We start from the raw sequence: 24,100 nt of genomic DNA, 5'->3' as shown, positions 1-24,100 counted from the left end.
ATATCTCCAGCCTGTCAGTGGATCCCCCCCATTCATCTATATCTCCAGCCTGCACAGTAGATCCCCCCATTCATCTATATCTCCAGCCTGTCAGTCAGTGTATCCCCCCCATTCATAGACGTATAATCTGCAATGAGATAAATATGTAATTCGTGCTGGACACACAGCTGCGCGCTCTCCGGCTCCCTCTAGCGGCCGCCCGGGACATCGCACTGGTACCCCGTCCTACTGTTGCAGTGCAGGTATTTCTTCTGGCAAGCACCGCTGACGTCAGCATGGTGCATCCCTCTCGCAAGGGATGCTGGTAAAATCCCAATGTTTTCTGCTGCTGCTTTAGGAAAAGCATCGAAAGGGAGGATTTGGGGAGGAGGGGGGAATCTGGTGTCTCCCTGGCCTGGGTGGATTATGCACAGCAGGTTCTGGAGGTCCAGATGATGCAAAGCATCCCAGGGAAGGAATAGAATCCAAAGTGATCCTCAGCATCTGATCCACTGAGATCTCCTCCTTCTTCCACTTCTCAGCTGCCTCACATAAGCTTGTTTAATGCAACCTTCTCAAGAAACATCACCGCTGACAGCCCATGGCAACATCACAGGAGCTCCAGGGGCCCTATCTACACAGAGGGAGATCCAACAGTGACCCCAACATCATCTATGGGGACCCCACAGAGCCTGGCTCAGAGTCAGATGATTGCACAGGTAGGGAAGGGGGTGTGTGTGTGTGAGGAGGGGGGAGGGGGGAGTGATGGACCCCACAGCGCTCAAGGGGTTAATGGGAGCAAAGGACATCACGCCCATTGCTTGCGTCCGATGCGATTGTAGAGTCGGCAAAGGCTGGGACCAGTATTAGCGAGGATTAATTCATGCTTCTCTAGCCACCATTGATGTGCAATTTACAAGACAGTGTACAGATGCTCCCATTCTTAATGCTGCTGATGCTATTTATGTGGCAGCCGCTGCTAATGAGCGGATAATGAATGTGCTCAACCAATGCTTGTGCCGCAATCTTTTTGTTACAAGACAAAAAAAAATGTACTATGAACCCTTATGCGCGTATATTATATATATATATATCCCATCTTGTACCCCTCAATAAAAAAAATGTACTATGAACCCTTATGCGCGTATTTTATATATATATATATATATATATATATATATATATATATATATATATATATATATATATATATATATATATATATCCCCTCATGTACCCATCAATAAAAAAATTTACTATGAACCCTTATGCGCGTATATTATATATCTCCCCTCTTGTACCCATCAATAAAAAAATAAAAATAAATAGAAGGGTGCGCCATGTTCATTAATGAGTAAAAAATTATATTCATATATATTTTTATTTCTTTATATTCATTTATTAATATTATTTTGTACGCTTACATTTTATCTCATTAATGAACATGGCTCACCCTTCATTGAATATTTTAAATATATTATTACTGTATATATTTTTTTTTACTTCCTCTTATATCCCTCGAATGTTCTAAATAATAATTCAAGTTTAAGACAGACACACATATTTTTTTTTATTTTATTATTATTATTATTATTATTATTATTTTTTAAATACATTTATTATACCCTGAATCCAGCCCCAACATTGCACTTATGTAATAAGTGCAAAGAAAAATATTTGGAATATGCGATAACCAATCCATTTTTATTTATTTTTGAAATTTATCTGCCTACTCCATGCGGATGAGATCTGATTGGTTACCTTAGGTTACTGCACGTTGGACATGCTGTTTGCACACTTGTGCTGTGTCATGAGTTAGTGGGGTTGAAGCACAGCTGTGCTAAAACAGGATATTGCTGCAAGACCGATAGGGCAGGGCATTAAGGTCCTTTCAGGAAGTATCCAAATGCGTTTCACGGTAGGAAAAATATATATATATAGTATATCGTTTTTTTGGTTCAAAAGCATGTATTTGGGTACACGGGGGGGGGGGGGGGAGGGATTTATTTAAATATAGGGAAATGGATAGCAGGTGCGCTGTCAGTAATGAACCATCCAGATGTTAAAGTTCCTATTTGTGTACAGTTGGTAGTGACCATCCAGGTGTTAACATTGATAGTCATGTGCGGTCAGTGGTGACCATCCAGGTGTTAACATTGATAGTCATGTGCGGTCAGTGACAAAATCAAAAAAGAGCCTCCGCGCTACTGTAGACTCCTAAACAGTAATAACCCAAAACAGATACGGTGCTGCAAAACCTAATAGTGTTTACAATACACAAATCAGAAATCATACATATAGGGGTTCTGCGCGAACCAACACAGTGATAAAAGGTAAATAATCTAGATATATAAATATATAAATATAGTGAATGTGAACAAAGAAAGTGGGATAGTGAGTGCTCACACTTTCCAAAATCAATTATGTGTAAGTGTAACCTCGAAAAGAATAAAATAATGAAATATATTAATTATATTAATTAAGTGGTTAAAATAATTTGAGCAAACAGTCCAAAAAAGTGAAGTGATCATAAAATATAAAAATATAAAAATATAAAAAAATAAAACATATGGAATATGAAAAAATGAGGTGAAAAAAGTGAAAAAAGTGAATACAGAGTGTCCCAATAATGGTGTGCCAAGCTGTCAAATGGTGGTCGCAGTGTAGCTGGATATCCACTAAACGGGTTGTTGACAGATGTATAGTTCACTCCCTCACCAGGCTCCCAGAACTCTTACCTCAAACCATAAATAAATGTGCATCCAATAGATATTGAATCACCATAGAGATCTTCTCTCTTGTTAGTATCAGCTGGAACGTCTCCTTGGCCACTTCCTAATACAGCTCCAGTACAGGGAAAAGAAAGGAACACAAGGGCTCCAATAGTGTAATATTGTAAGACTCAGGGGGAATTTATTAAGGAAAAAACCTGTGCTTACATCAAAACATAAAAACGAGTGCAGTGAATAAACATACAAGCGGCATCTTCAGCGCCGGCTTACGTCACTCCAGGTGTACGCTCTTGACCAATCCCTGGTCAATCCCTGGTCAAGAGCGTACACCTGGAGTGACGTAAGCCGGCGCTGAAGACGCCGCTTGTATGTTTATTCACTGCACTCGTTTTTATGTTTTGATGTAAGCACAGGTTTTTTCCTTAATAAATTCCCCCTGAGTCTTACAATATTACACTATTGGAGCCCTTGTGTTCCTTTCTTTTCCCTGTACTGGAGCTGTATTAGGAAGTGGCCAAGGAGACGTTCCAGCTGATACTAACAAGAGAGAAGATCTCTATGGTGATTCAATATCTATTGGATGCACATTTATTTATGGTTTGAGGTAAGAGTTCTGGGAGCCTGGTGAGGGAGTGAACTATACATCTGTCAACAACCCGTTTAGTGGATATCCAGCTACACTGCGACCACCATTTGACAGCTTGGCACACCATTATTGGGACACTCTGTATTCACTTTTTTCACTTTTTTCACCTCATTTTTTCATATTCCATATGTTTTATTTTTTTATATTTTTCTATTTTTATATTTTATGATCACTTCACTTTTTTGGACTGTTTGCTCAAATTATTTTAACCACTTAATTAATATAATTAATATATTTCATTATTTTATTCTTTTCGAGGTTACACTTACACATAATTGATTTTGGAAAGTGTGAGCACTCACTATCCCACTTTCTTTGTTCACATTCACTATATTTATATATTTATATATCTAGATTATTTACCTTTTATCACTGTGTTGGTTCGCGCAGAACCCCTATATGTATGATCATGTGCGGTCAGTGGTGACCATCCAGGTGTTAACATTGATAGTCATGTGCGGTCATTGGTGACCATCCAGGTGTTAACATTGATAGTCATGTGCGGTCAGTGGTGACCATCCAGGTGTTAACATTGATAGTCATGTACAGTCATTGGTAACCATCCAGGTGTTAACATTAATAATCATGTGCGGTCAGTGGTGACCATCCAAGTGTTAACATTGATAGTCATGTGCGGTCAGTGGTGACCATCCAGGTGTTAACATTGATAGTCATGTGCGGTCAGTGGTGACCATCCAGGTGTTAACATTGATAGTCATGTGCGGTCATTGGTGACCATCCAGGTGTTAACATTGATAGTCATGTGCGGTCAGTGGTGACCATCCAGGTGTTAACATTGATAGTCATGTACAGTCATTGGTAACCATCCAGGTGTTAACATTAATAATCATGTGCGGTCAGTGGTGACCATCCAAGTGTTAACATTGATAGTCATGTGCGGTCAGTGGTGACCATCCAAGTGTTAACATTGATAGTCATGTGCGGTCAGTGGTGACCATCCAAGTGTTAACATTGATAGTCATGTGCGGTCAGTGGTGACCATCCAGGTGTTAACGTCCCTACTTGTGTACAGTTAGTAGTGACCATCCAGATGTTGTTTCTACTTATGTGCAGCCTGTAGTGACTATTCAGATGTTCACATTCATACTGGTGTGAAGTTAGTAAGGACTATCCAGATGTTAATACTATTACTTGTGTGCACCCTGTAGTGACTATCCAGATATTATTATGCAGGATTTATATAGCGCCAACAGTTTGCACAGCGCTTTACAACATGGAGAAGACAGTACAATTCAATACAGGAGGGATCAGAGGGCCCTGCTCACTAGAGCTTACAATCTAGACGGGAGGATACTAAAGTTCCTACTGGCATGCTGACAGTAGTGACCATCCAGGTGTTAACATTCCTATCTGTGTGCAGTCTGTAGTGACTACTCAGATAAGTACATGCATGGTTGTGTGCAGTCTGTAGTGACCATCCAAATATTAAAGTTCCTACTTGTGCGCATCCTGTAGTTACCATCCAGATGTTCACGCTCATACTTAATGATCACTGGAGTCTGTTTGGCCGTCAGGTCAACCCCTGCAATTTGATTGATGTTCTTATGGAATATGGAATATGCGATAAATTTAAAAAATAAATAAAAATGGATTGGTTGTCGCATATTCCATATTCCATAAGAACATCAATCAAATTGCAGGGGTTAAACTGACGGCTAAACAGACTCCAGTGGTCATTAAGTATGAGCTTGAACATCTGGAGTAACCTAAGGTAACCAATCAGATCTCATCCTCATGGAGTAGGCAGATAAATTTAAAAAATAAATAAAAATGGATTGGTTATCTGCCTACTCCATGAGGGTGAGATCTGATTGGTTACCTTAGGTTACTCCAGATGTTCACGCTCATACTTAATGACCACTGGAGTCTGTTTAGCCGTCGGGTCAACCCCTGCAATTTGATTGATGTTCTTGGGGCTCATTCACAAAGAAAAATCACTGCATTTATATGCACACAGCGTATAGTTGTGTGCGCCTCTAAACGCAGCACTATATTAATCAATGAGCCCATACACACAGCTGTGTCTTCCTGTAAGCTGCATTTAGCCACGCACAAAAAAGTAAGACACTGCTGTGAATGAAAAAAAAAAGAATTAAAACGCATCTAAACGCGAGTACTTTAGGTGCATACTTTGCGCAGCATCTTCTGCCAGCAAAAACCTGCTGAAAATACGCATATGCTCGTGTGAAAGAGGCCTTATCTGTACCTTAAGCCGGATACACACTATACAACTTTTGTCGTTAGATTTCCTTTATGCCCTGTACACACGATCGGTCAATCCGATGAGAACGGTCTGATGGATTTTTCCATCAGTTATCCGATGAAGCTGACTGATGATCAGTCGCGCCCACACACCATCAGTTAAATAAACGATCCTGTCAGAACGCGGTGACGTAACACACAACGACGTGCTGAAAAAAACGAAGTTCAATGCTTCCAAGCATGCGTCGACTTGATTCTGAGCATGCATGGATTTTTAACTGATGGACGTGCCTACAAACGATCGTTTTTTTTCTATTGGTTAATTTTAAAACAATTTTCAAATTTTTTAACCGATGGATAAATAACCGATGGGGCCCACACACGATCGGTTTGGTCTGATGAAAACCGTCCATCAGACCATTCTCATCGGATTGACCGATCGGGTGTATGCGGCATTAGATTTACGGATATGCCTGATTGCATACAAATTGAAAGTGTTTAGATTTGATCTCATTATAGATTTTTGGTAAATCTAAAAAAAAAATAAAAAAATTGTACACTGTGTATCCAGCCTAAAACCTCGTACACATGTTTAGATTTTCGACGACCTAACGTCTGTTTTTTGTGGCGTTTTTATGTCGAAAGTGAAGAGGTTACTCACAATACAAAAATTTTCAGACGACAGAATACGTCGGAAGTGACGTAACGCGTTGAATAGTTTTGTATGTATTCTTTCGTTTCTGAGCATGGGTAGTCCTGGTCTTATGATTTTATTCCGTACGAAAGCCAACAAAACGAAAATCGAACGTTGAGCTCACATCCGACAAAAAAAGTATAGTCCGCACAGCTTTTGTCTGACGAAAAAGAAAAATTGGCAGTCAAAAAGCACCGTACTAACGATCCGAAAATCGGAAGACAGCTCTTCGTACACATTTTTCCTTTATTTTTTTAAATCATGTTCTAAAAATAGCATAAAAAAGCAATTTCCAGGGACTTTGCTGCTGAGCTGAAAATGTCCCTGTTCCAAATGTTGACATTTTTATTTATTAGAATAGAAATGCTTTATTTTTTTATTTTTTAAATCATGTTCTAAAAATAGCATTACATTTCCGACCTATAAATAGAGGAAATATTATTTAAAGGGGCAGACCCACACAAACAGTTGAGATTTTAGGAAAGCAAAGCCTAATTTATGATGTCTTTAAGATATAACTTTGTGAATTTTGGGGATCATTTCTAGAATGTTGGTCACTCTCTCTTGTGCTGGTTGGCTGTAGCTTGTAGATATTCTGCTGCCGTTAGCAGGAGCCTGTAATAGAACGGAACCCAAGAGGTGAATTTTTTTTTTTTGCCATTTCCATGGCAACGGGCACAAGCAGAGCTGTAATTGCACCCATTGAAATGTTTCATAGCAGGGCAGCAATTAGCAAGTGGTTTTGTATGTTTCGGTTACAAAATGCCAGATGTGGCCATTTCTATTTATAAGTCGACGTCTCTGCAGTTCACCCCCAAGGAGGGTGAAGTCTGCCTTTGCCCACAGAGCTACCCCCTCAGTCACACGTAGAGACTGACAGCTCACGGAGGCCCAGGGCTTCGCAGGGCAATCGCGTGGTTCAGGCCGGTCGATTGAGTCTTAAGGCTTTGCAGGGCGATCGCATGGGTCAGGCCAGTCCATTGAGCCTAGGGCTTTGTTGGGCGATCATATGGCTCTCACCGGTACATTGAGCCTCAAGGCTTTGCAGGGCGATCGCATGGTTCAGGCCGGTCCATTGAGCCTCAAGGCTTTGCAGGGCGATCGCATGGTTCAGGCCGGTCCATTGAGCCTCAAGGCTTTGCAGGGCGATCACATGGGTCAGGCCGGTCCATTGAGCCTCAAGGCTTTGCAGGGCGATCATATGGCTCAGGCCGGTACATTGAGTCTCAAGTCTTTGCAGCGCGATCGTGTGGTTCAGGCCGGTCCATTGAGCCTCAAGGCTTTGCAGGGCGATCGCATGGGTCAGGCCGGTCCATTGAGCCTAGGGCTTTGTTGGGTGATCATATGACTCAGGCTGGTACATTGAGTCTCAAGGCTTTGCTGGGCAATTGCATGGCTCAGGCCGGTACATTGAGCCCCAAGGCTTTGCAGGGCGATCGCATGGCTCTGGCCGGTACATTGAGCCTCAAGGCTTTGCAGGGCGATCGCATGGGTCAGGCCGGTCCATTGAGCCTAGGGCTTTGTTGGGTGATCATATGGCTCAGGCCGGTACATTGAGTCTCAAGGCTTTGCTGGGCAATGGCATGGTTCAGGCCGGTACATTGAGCCCCAAGGCTTTGCAGGGCGATCGCATGGCTCAGGCCGGTCCATTGAGCCTAGGGCTTTGTTGGGCGATCGCATGGCTCAGGCCGGTCCATTGAGCCTCAGGGCTTTGCAGGGCGATTGCATGGCTCAGACCGGTCCATTGAGTCTCAAGGCTTTGCAGGGCGATCGCATGGCTCAGGCCGGTACATTGAGTCTCAAGGCTTTGCAGGGCGATCGCATGGCTCAGGCCGATCCATTGAGCCTTAAGGCTTTGCAGCGCGATCGCATGGCTAGGGCCGATCCATTGAGCCTTAGGGCCCTGTAGCCACTACTCCCTGCAGCTCCATAATTGACACTTCCTCGCACGCGTGGAGGTGTTTAGGAAATGAATCAGACACAAAGAGGGGGGAGAGGAGGAGGAGGAGGAGGAGGAGGGGGGGTGAGAGAGGAGAGGAAATAGGCAGGAATAAAGTCTTTGTTCATACAAAATAATCACTACTCCCCTCCCGCACACAGCAAATCTATTAACACGTTTTAAGTCACGTGCCTATTGTGACATTGTCAAGTGACCATAGAGCCATCGTCAACTCACTGCATCATTAGGCATTTGGGGGGGGGGGGGTTGGTTGGTTATCATTATGCAATGGTGGAATGCAAGCTTGTTAATGTTGCCATCTGAGACCCTTTCTAATGAAATAATGGCATGCATTGCAATTTTAGAGCCTGCGAGTGTTAGAATTTGCCCACTCAGCAAATTTGGCTGTCATTGGTGGGGGATGGGACCTCCCCTGAGATCACCTGATTCTTGTCACACACACAGTCACACAACAGACACACTGCTCCCCTAAGGCTCTTTGTCAGGAGTCATTCCAGAAGCCGGGACCCCCAGAACAAAGAACAAAGACTACTTGTGCTGAGAGCCAACGGCAACGTCATGCCAGGTGACTATTTGGGGTTAATAATGTGCTGGGGGCCGCTGGCGTGAATAATAATTGTTATAATATACAGCAAGACAGTGACAGGTAACAATGACCACATGCTTGTATAATAATAATGCATGTGACTTTATACCATGGACAATGTCGTATTCCCATTATGACTTATTGCCTTTATTATCATTTTAGAATGATGGGCGACTTTGCATAAATGCTACATATAGGGCAATGGGACTATTTTATTATTATTATTATCACAATATACCAACCAATCACTGACAGGTGACTTCATATAAATGTTACACAGCATGCTTGGAGAGTAGTAGTCGTTAGAATTGGATTAATTATAAAAGATGTAACTTTGTATTATATTATTACATCTATTCTTATTGCAGTGATTTGATGGTGGTAATAGGAGGATTATCATCAGTTATTGTAATAGAAGAAATAGCCAAGGCAGCGGCTTTATTTTATTATAGAGCTTCATGGAATGTTCAATGACTGGATCAATAATCAAATGTAAAAATCTGTGGAACGTATATTTTTATATTAAGAGGGTTTTATAGCAGTCAGATGGCTGGATTCAGATACGGCACCGCATCTTTAAGGCGGCGTAGCGTATCATATTTACGTTACACTGCCGCAAGTTAGAGAGGCAAGTGCTGTATTCACAAAGCACTTGCGTCCTAAGTTACGACGGCGTAACGAAAATGTGCCGGCGTAAGCGCGCATAATTCAAAGTAGGCTGGTAGGGGGCGTGTTGTATTGAGGCTTGACCCCATGTAGATGCATGGCCGAACAAACGGCGCATGCGCATTCTTAGGAACACGTCGTATTTACGTCCAAAGATACGCCGGCTCAATGCCTGTGACGTGAACGTAACTTACGCACAGCCCTATGCGCGTACGACTTACGCAAACGACGTAAAAAGATACGCTCGTTCCCGACGTCCATACTTTGCATGGGCTGCGCCACCTAGGGAGCAGCTTTATCTTTACGCCGGCGTACGTCTTCCGTAAACGGCGCAACTAATTGCGACGGACGTACGTACGTTCGTGAATCGGTGTATCTTGCTCATTTGCATATTTGACGCAGAAAACAACGGAAGCGCCACCTAGCGACCAGCCTAAATTTGCACCCTAAGATACGACGGCGTAGGAGACTTACGCCGCTCGTATATTAGCCTAATTTAAGCGTATCTGGTTTCCAGAATACGCTTAAATTTACGACGGCGTAGATTCAGAGTTACGACGGCGTATCTACTGATACGCCGGCGTAACTCTACCTGAATCTGGCTAAATATCTATAGCAAAAGTACACACTAGAAACACAGGAGGACTTTTCTACAAAGACTGGAAGAAAGAAGGGATCCGATTGGTTGGTTGTGGCCACAGAAGTGCTTCAGATTTGGAAGTGTGTACAGGTAATCTATAAAAGAGCAAAAGGCATCAAAAGAGGGGGCGCCATCTTTCTAAGGACCGTCCCCAGTAGCCAAACTTAAAGGTTCTATTGCAAAGCTCTCAACTGTCCCTGATTTGGAGGGACTGTCCCTGATTTGGAGGGACTGTCCCTGATTTGGAGCAATGTCCCTCTGTCCCTCATTCCCCTCATCTTGGTCTGATCTATATAGATGTAGATAAAATACACTTTTTATATATCCAAGATTGTTTTACAGTCATAAACAAACTTTCATCCGATTTCTGAATTGGTTCATTTGTAAATTCCAAATGCCAATATAAAGGAATAGTAAAAAAAAAACAAAAAAAAACGCGTGGGTTTGCCAATTATTTATTTTTGTACAATTCTTCTTTAAGGGGGCGTGGCAGGGGGGTGTGTCTACATTTTTTTGCTAATAGGTGTCCCTCATTCCCATCTCAAATAGTTGGGAGATATGCTATTGAGCAATAGTAAAGTATTTGCATTCTGTATTAATACTGTGGTATCCATTCTTGTCATCACCCGAAGCCCACCCATCCCTCGGCTCCGGGTGGAGGTGGCGGCATCTTAACAGCAACGTTCCACTTCCACTTTTCTGAATCCTCCCACCACCTGTCACATTTGGCACCTTTCAGGGGGGATGGGGGAGCAGATACCTGTCCAATACACATATTTTCTCCCCCTTCCAGGGATAGATAGCCACAGTATCCGCGGATATCTACGCCATGTCCGGCGCCTCCTCTGTCGCCCCCCCCCCTGTCTCCTGGGAGACACACAGGTCCCAGAAGACAGCAGGGCCCATTCAGATCGCGCAGCGCGACTCGCGCATACGCAGTAGGGAACCAGGCTTCACTTCCCGATTCCCTTACCGAAGATGGCGGCGGCAGCACCCGAGAGTCGAGGGACAGATCAGATCCAGGTGCCGACATCGTGGCCTTCCTGGACAGGTAAGTGTCCTTATTTTAAAAGTCAGCAGCTGCAGCATTTGTAGCTGCTGACTTTAGGTAACTTTCACACTGAGGCGTTGTGCCGTTGGAAGTAAAGTTTCTGTAAATCTGAGGGGTAGATCTGAAATGAGGGGGAAGCTCTGCTGATTTTATGTACAAGCCAAAATGCTGTTTTTTATTTTCCTTGCATGTCCCCCTCAGATCTACAGCGACTGAACTTCCAAGTGCACTTGTAGTGCAAAGTGGATTTGTTTTTAGTAAATCAACTCCAAAGTGTAGCAAAAATAAATATATATGAAAACAGATGTGATGTCCCTAAGAAGAATATACAATTTGCAGAGAAATCAATATGTAATGTCACCAAACATTTTAAACAGTAAACTTTGCTCTGAAGATGGTGATGCTCCATACCTGATCATGTCCCAATAATCCGAGATTCTCAGCTGCAATGCTTACAACAGGTGATGTAATTAGAACTTCTGCTTGTGTTACTAATGAGGAAACCTGTGCTTGCACCTGGAAGTTTGGAGAACATGGTATGTTGCTTAACTACTTGCCGACCAGCCGCCGTCATTTTACGGCGGCAGGTCGGCTCCCCTGCGCAAGAGCCCGTAGCTATACGTCGGCTCTCGCACAGGCCACTAGGGGCGCATGCGCGCCCCCCTCTCGCCCCTGACTCCCGTGCGCGATCGCCGCCGGGCACACGCGATCGCTCATTACAGAGCGGTCGCGTTATATAACACAATACAATTGCATACTTTTTGGTATTTTATGACATAAAAGTAATGAAGTCACAGTTTTTACCAAATCATGAAACTGACAATGCAGATTTTATTCCACATCCAATTTTCTTTTTTTTTTCAGAAGAGAATTGATATTTGCAAAAATCGCTAAATGAATATTTCATGGGGGGGTCAGCACAGATCTCCTACCAATATTATGAAAAACATTCTGAGAGAAACACAAACTTTATAGATGTTTATAAAGGCAGATTGGTTTAGTTCTGTACATGATGTACTGTAACTGTGTCAGGGGTGTTGGTGTGCAAAGTAATCGATCTTCAGTACTTGATACCCAGAAATATTTGTTGTTGGTGACCATCTTGCCGCCTGTCCAGGGTCGTTTGAAGGAATTTGGGGGCCCCAAGCAAAATGGACATAGAGGACCCCCAACCCCCCCCCCCCTCCCCTGCACGCACACAAAACCTACAGGAACCACAGCATAGCAATACAGTTTAAGTTTACCCACACTCAAAGACTGGTGCCCCCCATCACAAACTACCTCCCATCACAGACTGACCCCCCCCCATCACAGACTGACCCCCCATCACAGACTGGTGCCCCCATCAAAGACTGGTGCCCCCCATCACAAACTACCTCCCATCACAGACTGACCCCCCCCCCATCACAGACTGACCCCCCATCACAGACTGGTGCCCCCATCAAAGACTGGTGCCCCCCCATCACAAACTACCTCCCATCACAGACTGACCCCCCCCATCACAGACTGACCCCCCATCACAGACTGGTGCCCCCATCAAAGACTGGTGTCCCCATCACAAACTGCCCCCAATCACAGACTAGTGCCCCATCACAGACTGACCCCCCATCACAGACTGACCCCCCCATCACAGACTGACTGACCCCCCATCACAGACTGACTGATGCCTCCATCACAGACTGGTGCCTCCATCACAGACTGGTGCCTCCATCACAGACTGACCCCCCATCACAGACTGGTGCCTCCATCACAGACTGACCCCCCATCACAGACTGGTGCCCCATCACAGACTGATCCCCCATCACAAACTGGTGCCCTATCACAGACTGACCCCCCATCACACATGTGCCCCCATCATAGACTGACCCCACATCACAGACTGACCCCCTGTCTGTTTTTTAGGTGCCCCCAATCTGACCCTCCTCTATGGAGCAGTAGATGTAACCGGACTTGTGTCCATTTACACCAGACTACTCTCAATCCCATCTCCAAGGGGATTTCTTCGCCTCCACCTAGATCTGGTTGGAGGGCAGTTGGATGTAAACGGACAGCCACTCTGTTCAGAGCCGTGAGCAGATCCAATCAGAGCAGAACAGGACCGATACACTATATCAGTGGTCCCCAAACTGCGGCCCAGGGGCCAGGTGTGGCCCTTTGCTTGCTTTTGGCCCTTGGGGCACTATTTCATCCACTGATACCAACAATAGGGCATCATTTCTCCTACTGACACCAACAATTGGGCCCAATGACATGAACCATGTCACGGTTGGCGAAAGGAGCCGAACGGCGAGTCGGCGCTATACTGCGCATGCGCATCGCCGTTCGGCTCCTTTCGCCAATCGTGACGCGGCTTACGCGACGGGGGGAGCTCGTTTTTGGTCAAAATGTCAATCACAGACATGTGAGAAACGCCCACTCCCGCGGGACTCGCAACGGGTGAATATGCTGTACAAAGGTATGTACAGCATCAAAAAAATAATAATAGCCTTAATCGTATTGCCAGTGTAATAAAAAAAGTAGTTTTTAGGGTGAAACACCCCTTTAATAATCTTTTCATAGATCGGAGTTCTTCTTTAGGAGTCTTCAATTACGGAAGGGAAATCTATGTTATCACAAAAGTTCTGTCATATTTTTCCGGGTGCTTTTGAAGACGCTCGGTAGAGAAAGACAAAGAGAGATTCCTGTGGATAATTGAAACGCTCTTGTCATTGATCTTTCATTACACTGCGCCTTCCTCGTGTGATTTATTGCTGGTTCTGTTACAGCCGATCCTCCCGGGAGCTCTGTACAGTAAGTGCTCGCTGTACACTGTAAATACAGCTGGCCAGTCTGATACCAAAGTACCGCAGGATAGAGGCGGATAGGCCCTGTGTGAAGGGTTATATCCAGGGGCGGACTGACAACTCATGGGGGCCCCCGGGCAATAGAAGATTATGGGGCCCCCGGGCTTACAGATGGCCACCAAGCCAGGAGGCAGTACAGAGGCGGGGCAGCTAAAATCTCGGGATTTTCACATCAAAAGCATGTCTGTTTTGGACATATCAGGGACAGATGTAAAAAAAACACAGTTTTTTACATACTGTCCCTGGTTTTACTGAGCCTGGCAACCCTGATGGGGCCCCCTAGTGGCAAGGGGCCAGGGGAGGGCTGGCAGCCTTAGGCCTGGGGGGCATGTCCAGTCAAATGGCCCATAGAGCGTGGAAAAGTGATGGATCGAGGAAAACAGTCTAAGATTTTTCACGATCACAAGAGTCCGCACAGAGGCCCCCCTTACATCAGAGTCCGCACAGAGGCCCCCCTTACATCAGAGTCCGCACAGAGGCCCCTCTTACATCAGAGTCCGCACAGAGATCCCTCTTATATCAGAGTCCGCACAGAGGCCCCCCTTACATCAGAGTCCTCACAGAGCCTCCCCTTACATCAGAGTCCGCACAGAGCCTCCCCTTACATCAGAGTCAGTACAGAGGCCCCCCTTACATCAGAGTCTGCACAGAGCCTCCCCTTACATCAGAGTCCGCACAGAGATCCCTCTTATATCAGAGTTCACACAGAGGCCCCCCTTACATCAGAGTCCGCACAGAGTCTCCCCTTACATCAGAGTCCGCACAGAGCCTCCCCTTACATCAGAGTCCGCACAGAGCCTCCCCTTACATCAGAGTCTGCACAGAGGCTCCCCTTACATCAGAGTCCGTACAGAGGCCCCCCTTACATCAGAGTCCGTACAGAGGCCCCCCTTACATCAGAGTCCGCACAGAGCCTCCCCTTACATCAGAGTCCTCGTGTCTGTGCAGAGAGAGAAGGGGATGTCAGCGCTGGTGTGCGCTGAGGCTGAGCTATGTGTGAGACGAGACATAGCTCAGCTCTGCAGCCATCTACCTCGGAGCTGACACAGGCACGGCTGCACAGTGGGAGGTGAGCAGCGGCCGTGACCTGTGTTAACAGAGCTCTAGCAGGCATATTCGTGCTCTGCAAAAACAGCATTTGGTAGTGGCGGCCGGTGGCTGTGCATAGTGTCACCAGCCCGGGGCGAGATTTCCACCCTGCCCCCCCCCTGCCAGCCCTCCCTGCATGGGGCCTTCAGGCAGTGCCCGAGTGCCTCAATGGTCAGTCCGCCCCTGGTTATATCCCACTATTGCGGAAAGGAAACAAATATTCAAAGGTGGATTAGTACCCTCCAGAGCTGTGATCTGGCTCCTATGGTCCGTCACCACCATTGTTGGCAGCATTACTATATAAAATGAAGGCACAGGAGGAGGTGGGTGGTGCAGACTAGACCTTGCTCTTTTTTCTACCGTCACTTTTCGTTGTATCTAATGTTTCATTGTATACAATAGAAATGAGGGTCATCGTGTCCAAACACCACATCCCATCTTAAAAGATAATTTGCAGGTATAGTATATTTTTAAATGAATACATTGGTCCAGTTTGGAACAATGAAACTTTGTAGATTCCATACCTGGCTGATACCCCTGAAAGCTGGAAACCACTGAAGTAGACAATGCTACTCCGGTGATCTCCACTATCTTTCAGGCCTGTGCTGAGCGGCTGGCCTGAGGCCTTCTGAACGCAGGAGGTCAGCCTTCCAACATAGGGTGCCAGTCAAGGAATGCTTTTGCTGAATGCAAAGCATCCTCTGATTGGATTAGGTGGAGAGCATGACATTGCCGCCCTGCCTCTCCACCATATCCAAACAGATAACTCAGGGTGGGGCCTGGATACAAGAGGAGAGTAGTGGTGTCTACTTCAGTGATTTTCAGCTTCCAGGGGCATTAGCCAGGTATAGTATACCCACTTCCATACCAGGCACTTACGCAGCTTCAAGCCAATTTTCAGCTTTCTGCGCTGTCGCACTTTGAATGACAATTGCGCCGTCATGCTACGCTGTACCCCAATTTTTTTTCATCATTTTGTTCCCACAAATAGAGATTTATTTTGGTGGTATTTGATCACCTCTGCGATTTTTATTTTTTGTCGCAACAACAAAAAAGCCTGAAAATTTTGAAAAAAAATAGTTTTTATTTTTTTCTGTTAATTTTTTTGCAAATAAGTACGTTTTGTTTTTTAATTACGGGCACCGATGAGGTGGCACTGATGGGCACCAATGAGGTGGCACTGATGGGCACTGATAGGCGGCACTGATGGACACTGATAGGCGGCACTGATGGACACTCATAGGCGGCACTGATGGGCACATATGGGTGGCACTAATGGGTACATATGATGAATGCAAAAAACCCCTAAATGAAAGAGGAATAAAATGAATAACTGGCAAAAAGAGTCTTTGTGTCAATCAAAAAATCGTTGCAAGCAAGTTCTTCAGTATTGAATAGACTGTTGGAAACATATGCGATGATCGACACCACTAGATAAAAAGGTGGAGGCTTACCGGATGGCAAGCAATGACCAGCTTGCGGCTGCAAACCCCAGCCAGGGCCTTTTGATGATCCTCGTAGGGAGATGACAAGGGGGTAGGTGTTGAAGCTTCCCGCACCAAGAGCCACAAGATCACGGCGTGTCACACACAAAAAGAAGGAACTCAATGGTGAAGTACAGCAGGACCAGTATGTACAAGCTATTCGTGACTCAAGGGACCACCACCACCAAAGCACCCTAAATTTGAGAGGCTTACCAGAACGTAGGGCAATATAAACATGTGGCTAAACCCCTAGCCAGGGCCTTTTGAATCCCACGCGGTGATATATCGTACGGGTCCTCCGGTATGATTAGGTCAATGGGTGCATAAAAAAAACGATAATGCCCACATAGTGAAGTATGTAAGTTAAGGGATTTAATATAAAAAATAGTACACTTACAAGTTAAAAGCAGAAAAATGGATAGAAGCCGGCCGGCTCTAACAAACGCCCGTCCACACGGAACGAAGAAACGTCTTGCGTCAGCACGCTACCTTCCCGACGCACGTTTCGTCAAAAGTTGACGTCATCTGGGGCACGGGCGACGTGCTGACACTACACATATAAATAGGCTAAAACCAAGCCTCGATCTGAGTCACGGGCTAAGTGACCGCCATGAGGGCCATGCTGGAACGCATAAATAAAAACAAAACCAGGAAAGGTTATTAGAAAACACAAGCTAGATGGCCATCTTGTGGTGAGATAAGTGAATAGCGGTGTTAGGGGAAGTTAGATCATCTTAAATGAGAAACTATTTGTGATTATTCTCTAGTGATCAAGAGAAAAAAAAGCCACTGAAACACTGATAAATATATAGAAAAATGTGGAAAAATGTTAGTGAAAACATGTGAGAAAACGATATATGAAAATAAAATTAAAATAAAAATATTAATATTATTATACATTAATATTAAAAAATAGTGATAATATCAAAATTCGGTAAAAAATAGCCAAATATTTTATACAAAAATGTGACTAGGATGCATTAATTAAATGCAAATAGATAGTGCATAAATTTAAGATGTGATAAAAAAGTGCTATAAGTGCACAAGCTCCAAGAGAAAATTGAATAATAATTGATTAATTAAAAATAAATAATTGTATATAATGTAAATATATACAAATAATTATATTGCAATATAATCTACATCTAATGGTGTATTGTGAAGAATAAACCAAAAAATGAATCTAAGTAAATAAAATTATATTGTAGGGTAAGCAATGATGTAGGCCATCAGTGAATAGCGTGACCATCTCTGGTCAAGTGTGTAAAATATTAAGAATAGGGAAAAAATGGAGAAATTAAAAATCCCCAAGGCCATCCTGTAGATCACCCCGTCACTCAGATCGAGTTCACAAATGACTGGATAAATCAAACAGAATAAACAATAATAAAAATAATAAAATGTTCTATTTACGAATTGTCAATAAAGGCATTAACATCAACCTCTATGTTGAGTCCATAGGGAGTATAGCTCTTAATCCTATGGATCCACTGCATTTCAGATTTAGAGATGCTCCTCACTAGTGGACTACCACGCCAATGTGGAGCATATCTATCGATCCCCAAAAAAATAGTTTTTGAGGGGTCCCTGTTATGAACCAAACGGTAATGTTTTGAAACCGAATGGTTCAAATAACCGGCTAAGATATTGCTAATGTGTTCATTAAGTCTCACTGAGAGGGCTCTCTTGGTTCTGCCCACATACTGGAGCCCACAAGGGCACTGGAGTAAGTAGACCACCCCTTCGGTCGCACACGTAATGAAAGGTTTAATAGTGTGTTGTTCCCCTGTGACCGTGGAGACAAAGAGGTGTGTTCTTCTATGTTCACAACCACTAATGGAACACACCCGGCATTTCCTACACTGGTAGAAACCGGTGAATGAATTGAGAAAGGTAGTTTTAATGACAGGTGGCTCGAGAACGTTGGGGGCCAATTTGTGTCTCAAGGCCGAACCCCCCTTAAAAATCACCTGTGGGTTGTCTGGCAAGACAGGGCCCAAAATTGGGTCATTTTTGAGGATGTGCCAATGTTTTTTTAAAAGTTTTTTAACACTAAAATGCTGGGTGGAAAAAGTAGTGACAAAAGGAACAACAGGCATCCTACTGTTGTCACATGGTTTAGTCTTCAACAAATCAGTCCTATTAATACCTTTAACCTCATTTAGTGTGGATGTAAGGGTACCCTGGTCATAACCTTTTTCCAAAAATCTATTCATCAAGATATTGGATTGCACCAAAAAATCTGACTCATTGGAACAATTGCGTTTAATACGCAAAAACTGGCTTTTAGGCACAGATTTCAGCCAAGAGTCATGATGGCAACTATCCGTGGGGATGTAAGAGTTTCTATCTGTGCCTTTAAAAAAGGTGCTCGTACAGAAACCATCACCCTGGACAGAGATTGTGAGATCTAGAAAATTGATGCTAGATTGACTTGCCTCAAAATTGAGGTGAATGCCTCTCTCGTTGTTATTAAGAAAAGACATAAAAGATTGAAGCTCTATAAGGGGGCCATCCCATAGGAGGAGGATGTCGTCAATGTACCTGGCCCACAGCTTAAGCTGGGGTTGTCGGCAAACATAGACGACATCCTCCTCCCACATGGCCATAAACAAATTGGCCAGGCTGGGGGCGTATTTTGCCCCCATAGCCACGCCCCTATCTTGCCGGTAGAATTGGTTTTGAAACCAGAAATAATTTCTAGTCGCAGCAAAATGCAATAACTCAAGTATGAAAAAAATTTGTTCATCGAAAAGACCAGAGTCCCGTCGTAGGTAATACTCTACTGCCGCTAAACCTAGATCATGGGGAATCACCGTATAAAGTGACGTGACGTCAGCTGTGACAAGCCACATATTTGGAGAAGGTTTGAAATTGGATAATAAATTAATAACGTGTCGGGAGTCCTTTAAATGAGAGGGCATCCTGGAAACTAAAGGTTGTAGAAAAAAATCAATATACCTGCCCACCCGGGAAGTAAGGGAATCTATCCCACTTACGATAGGACGTCCCGGGGGGCAGGTAAGATGTTTGTGGATTTTCGGTAAATAATAAATAACTGGTGTTCTTGGAGCCTTGGGTACAAGGTACAGTTTCTCTTTTTTATTAAGAATACCGTCCTTGTAACCTTTAGAGATAAGTTTAATTAGCTGATTGAGGTATGAATTTTTAGGGTCACACGCTAAGGGAGTATAGGTGTCTCTATCTCCCAAAATTCTGTCCATCTCGGCTAAATAGTCGGTTCTATTGAGGACCACTATGCCTCCCCCTTATCAGCAGGCCTAATGACTATCCGCTTGTTGTCACACAAAGAGTCAAGGCCTGCCTTAAGGGTATGGTTAGATTGTGTTTTTTTAATAGGGAGACGATCCAAGTCTCTAAGGACAATGTCCCTAAAGACTTTAATTGATGGAGCCGTGCCCCCAGGAGGGTTGTACAAAGATGCATTAGAAAGACCTGTATGTCTAAAGTCTGTGGTATTCGACTGGGTCTGAGCAATGGGGTTGGAAAGCATATACCTTTTGATGTTGAGCTTACGTATAAACTTATATGTATCCATATAGGTTTCGAATTTGTTTAATTTACGTGGTAAAACAAACTTCAAACCCTTGTCCAGAATTGTTTGTTCGGCTTTGTTAAGGGTTACGGTACTAAGATTAAAAATACCGGAAGGTGTTAGACTCTTTGCCTCTTTAAGTCGTAACCTTCTTCCCCCTCTGACTCCTCTATGGGGTCTCCGGCTCGTTTGACTCCCTGGCCGGGTTTGTGAAAACCCCATTGTTGGGGGTCTTGCCCATAAGAACCAGGGCCCCCATATGGGTATTGGCCATTAGGGGGAGGTAACTGAGAAGATGGATTAGTCCCCCTCGGATTGCCATGATAAGGAGTGATCTCCTTAGCATAAGTGTCAGTGGGGCCATCTCTATCACGGAGAGGATAGAATCTGTTTTGGATATCTACCTGGTAGTCAGTGTTCCTATTAGCCACAGGAGGTGGTTCAAAATGAGTGGGGCCAGTACCATATCCATAAGGGGGAGGGTATGGAAAAGGCACACCCATATATGGTGGTATATAAGGTGGTGGGACACCCATATTACCGGGATAACCCTGTGTTCTCGATTGAGAAGCTCTAAAAGGTTGGGAGTTCTGAGGAATAGAGGAATTACGACCTCTCCCATTTTTAGAGTTCTGATTACCTTTAGCAGTCCTTTGGGGAAGGGAATACTGTTGAGATGATACATGCCCTTTGTTCCCCTTAGGGGCTCTAAAGGGAGATCCATCAATAGGGCGAGTATGAGACAACAGATTAACATGAGGGTGGGGAAATAATGCCTGTTGTGCCAGTAAAGGCGTCTCAGGTTGGTTGGTTTCCATAGTTTCAGCTATATTCTCGGCTAGGATTTTCCTTTGCCAGGCAAAAACCACTTGATCATGGTAATCTAAAAGGTCCCTATTATACTTTTTCTTTTTCTTATTCTTTTGGTCTCTATCCTCTTTTTCTAGATAGTTGGATAGTGTTTGGGATTTTTCTTTAAATTCAGGGGTATCACGGAGAGGTTTGAGTTTCTCTTCAATTAATTTGATTTCGTCGTCCAGTTTGGTCAGTTTGTGGAGTTTCCTCCCAATCAAAAACTGGAGGAACTTTACCCCTGCATCATTAAAGTATTTATACCAATCGGTAAGTTCTATATCCCCCTTCTGAGGGGGGACTTCCCACCTCAGACTTCTAGGTACCATACTTTGTTTAACGTAGGTCTCTAGATAAGCTATGTCCCATTGAGTGTGGGTCTCCGATACGGTAAGATTTTTAAGTCTGGTGAAGATGCCATTGAGGTCACCCTCATCTTCCTTATAAGACTCAAAAACTCCAGAAGTATCTACCTTCCTCGAAGCTCTATATGAGAAAATATCCATAACAGATGGGTAAGTGGAATAACCCCACTAAACTCAACTAAAGCTGCAGTAATGATTGTATGTAAACAACTAATAACAGAAAAGGAAATACCGCGCTTTAACATATAAAATAACTAGCTAAGCTGCAACATGACAGTGTCATACAAACACAAATCACGTAAGGAACAGGAAGAATGTTGCGCTATTAATAAAAAACTAAACTAAACAAACAGTTGATACCCAAAAAAAATTATATTGAAAATATTGTGAATGCAAAAAACCCCTAAATGAAAGAGGAATAAAATGAATAACTGGCAAAAAGAGTCTTTGTGTCAATCAAAAAATCGTTGCAAGCAAGTTCTTCAGTATTGAATAGACTGTTGGAAACATATGCGATGATCGACACCACTAGATAAAAAGGTGGAGGCTTACCGGATGGCAAGCAATGACCAGCTTGCGGCTGCAAACCCCAGCCAGGGCCTTTTGATGATCCTCGTAGGGAGATGACAAGGGGGTAGGTGTTGAAGCTTCCCGCACCAAGAGCCACAAGATCACGGCGTGTCACACACAAAAAGAAGGAACTCAATGGTGAAGTACAGCAGGACCAGTATGTACAAGCTATTCGTGACTCAAGGGACCACCACCACCAAAGCACCCTAAATTTGAGAGGCTTACCAGAACGTAGGGCAATATAAACATGTGGCTAAACCCCTAGCCAGGGCCTTTTGAATCCCACGCGGTGATATATCGTACGGGTCCTCCGGTATGATTAGGTCAATGGGTGCATAAAAAAAACGATAATGCCCACATAGTGAAGTATGTAAGTTAAGGGATTTAATATAAAAAATAGTACACTTACAAGTTAAAAGCAGAAAAATGGATAGAAGCCGGCCGGCTCTAACAAACGCCCGTCCACACGGAACGAAGAAACGTCTTGCGTCAGCACGCTACCTTCCCGACGCACGTTTCGTCAAAAGTTGACGTCATCTGGGGCACGGGCGACGTGCTGACACTACACATATAAATAGGCTAAAACCAAGCCTCGATCTGAGTCACAGGCTAAGTGACCGCCATGAGGGCCATGCTGGAACGCATAAATAAAAACAAAACCAGGAAAGGTTATTAGAAAACACAAGCTAGATGGCGACCGAAGGGGTGGTCTACTTACTCCAGTGCCCTTGTGGGCTCCAGTATGTGGGCAGAACCAAGAGAGCCCTCTCAGTGAGACTTAATGAACACATTAGCAATATCTTAGCCGGTTATTTGAACCATTCGGTTTCAAAACATTACCGTTTGGTTCATAACAGGGACCCCTCAAAAACTATTTTTTTGGGGATCGATAGATATGCTCCACATTGGCGTGGTAGTCCACTAGTGAGGAGCATCTCTAAATCTGAAATGCAGTGGATCCATAGGATTAAGAGCTATACTCCCTATGGACTCAACATAGAGGTTGATGTTAATGCCTTTATTGACAATTCGTAAATAGAACATTTTATTATTTTTATTATTGTTTATTCTGTTTGATTTATCCAGTCATTTGTGAACTCGATCTGAGTGACGGGGTGATCTACAGGATGGCCTTGGGGATTTTTAATTTCTCCATTTTTTCCCTATTCTTAATATTTTACACACTTGACCAGAGATGGTCACGCTATTCACTGATGGCCTACATCATTGCTTACCCTACAATATAATTTTATTTACTTAGATTCATTTTTTGGTTTATTCTTCACAATACACCATTAGATGTAGATTATATTGCAATATAATTATTTGTATATATTTACATTATATACAATTATTTATTTTTAATTAATCAATTATTATTCAATTTTCTCTTGGAGCTTGTGCACTTATAGCACTTTTTTATCACATCTTAAATTTATGCACTATCTATTTGCATTTAATTAATGCATCCTAGTCACATTTTTGTATAAAATATTTGGCTATTTTTTACCGAATTTTGATATTATCACTATTTTTTAATATTAATGTATAATAATATTAATATTTTTATTTTAATTTTATTTTCATATATCGTTTTCTCACATGTTTTCACTAACATTTTTCCACATTTTTCTATATATTTATCAGTGTTTCAGTGGCTTTTTTTTTCTCTTGATCACTAGAGAATAATCACAAATAGTTTCTCATTTAAGATGATCTAACTTCCCCTAACACCGCTATTCACTTATCTCACCACAAGATGGCCATCTAGCTTGTGTTTTCTAATAACCTTTCCTGGTTTTGTTTTTATTTATGCGTTCCAGCATGGCCCTCATGGCGGTCACTTAGCCCGTGACTCAGATCGAGGCTTGGTTTTAGCCTATTTATATGTGTAGTGTCAGCACGTCGCCCGTGCCCCAGATGACGTCAACTTTTGACGAAACGTGCGTCGGGAAGGTAGCGTGCTGACGCAAGACGTTTCTTCGTTCCGTGTGGACGGGCGTTTGTTAGAGCCGGCCGGCTTCTATCCATTTTTCTGCTTTTAACTTGTAAGTGTACTATTTTTTATATTAAATCCCTTAACTTACATACTTCACTATGTGGGCATTATCGTTTTTTTTATGCACCCATTGACCTAATCATACCGGAGGACCCGTACGATATA

General features: G+C 43.5%; 1 protein-coding gene across 2 annotated transcripts in view; it reads left to right on the top strand.

The window, feature by feature from the left end:
* The first annotated feature begins 316 nt into the window (after window positions 1–316).
* The window catches only part of PHACTR3 (phosphatase and actin regulator 3), a 173,558-nt gene continuing 149,774 nt past the window's right edge, over window positions 317–24,100 (top strand). Inside the window, exon 1 of one of the 2 annotated variants that reach the window (XM_040331571.1) lies at window positions 317–698. In XM_040331571.1, the coding sequence (XP_040187505.1) occupies window positions 581–698 (118 nt within the window). In that variant the 5' untranslated portion in view covers window positions 317–580. Of the gene's footprint in view, window positions 699–8,561; window positions 8,800–24,100 lie in introns of those variants that run through there. The other variant, XM_040331572.1, reaches the window with a different exon arrangement.

The sequence above is a fragment of the Rana temporaria genome, chromosome 12 (assembly GCF_905171775.1).
Source record: "Rana temporaria chromosome 12, aRanTem1.1, whole genome shotgun sequence".
In the NCBI taxonomy this organism is placed as follows: domain Eukaryota; kingdom Metazoa; phylum Chordata; class Amphibia; order Anura; family Ranidae; genus Rana; species Rana temporaria.
This window is presented reverse-complemented; position numbering and strand designations above follow the sequence as displayed.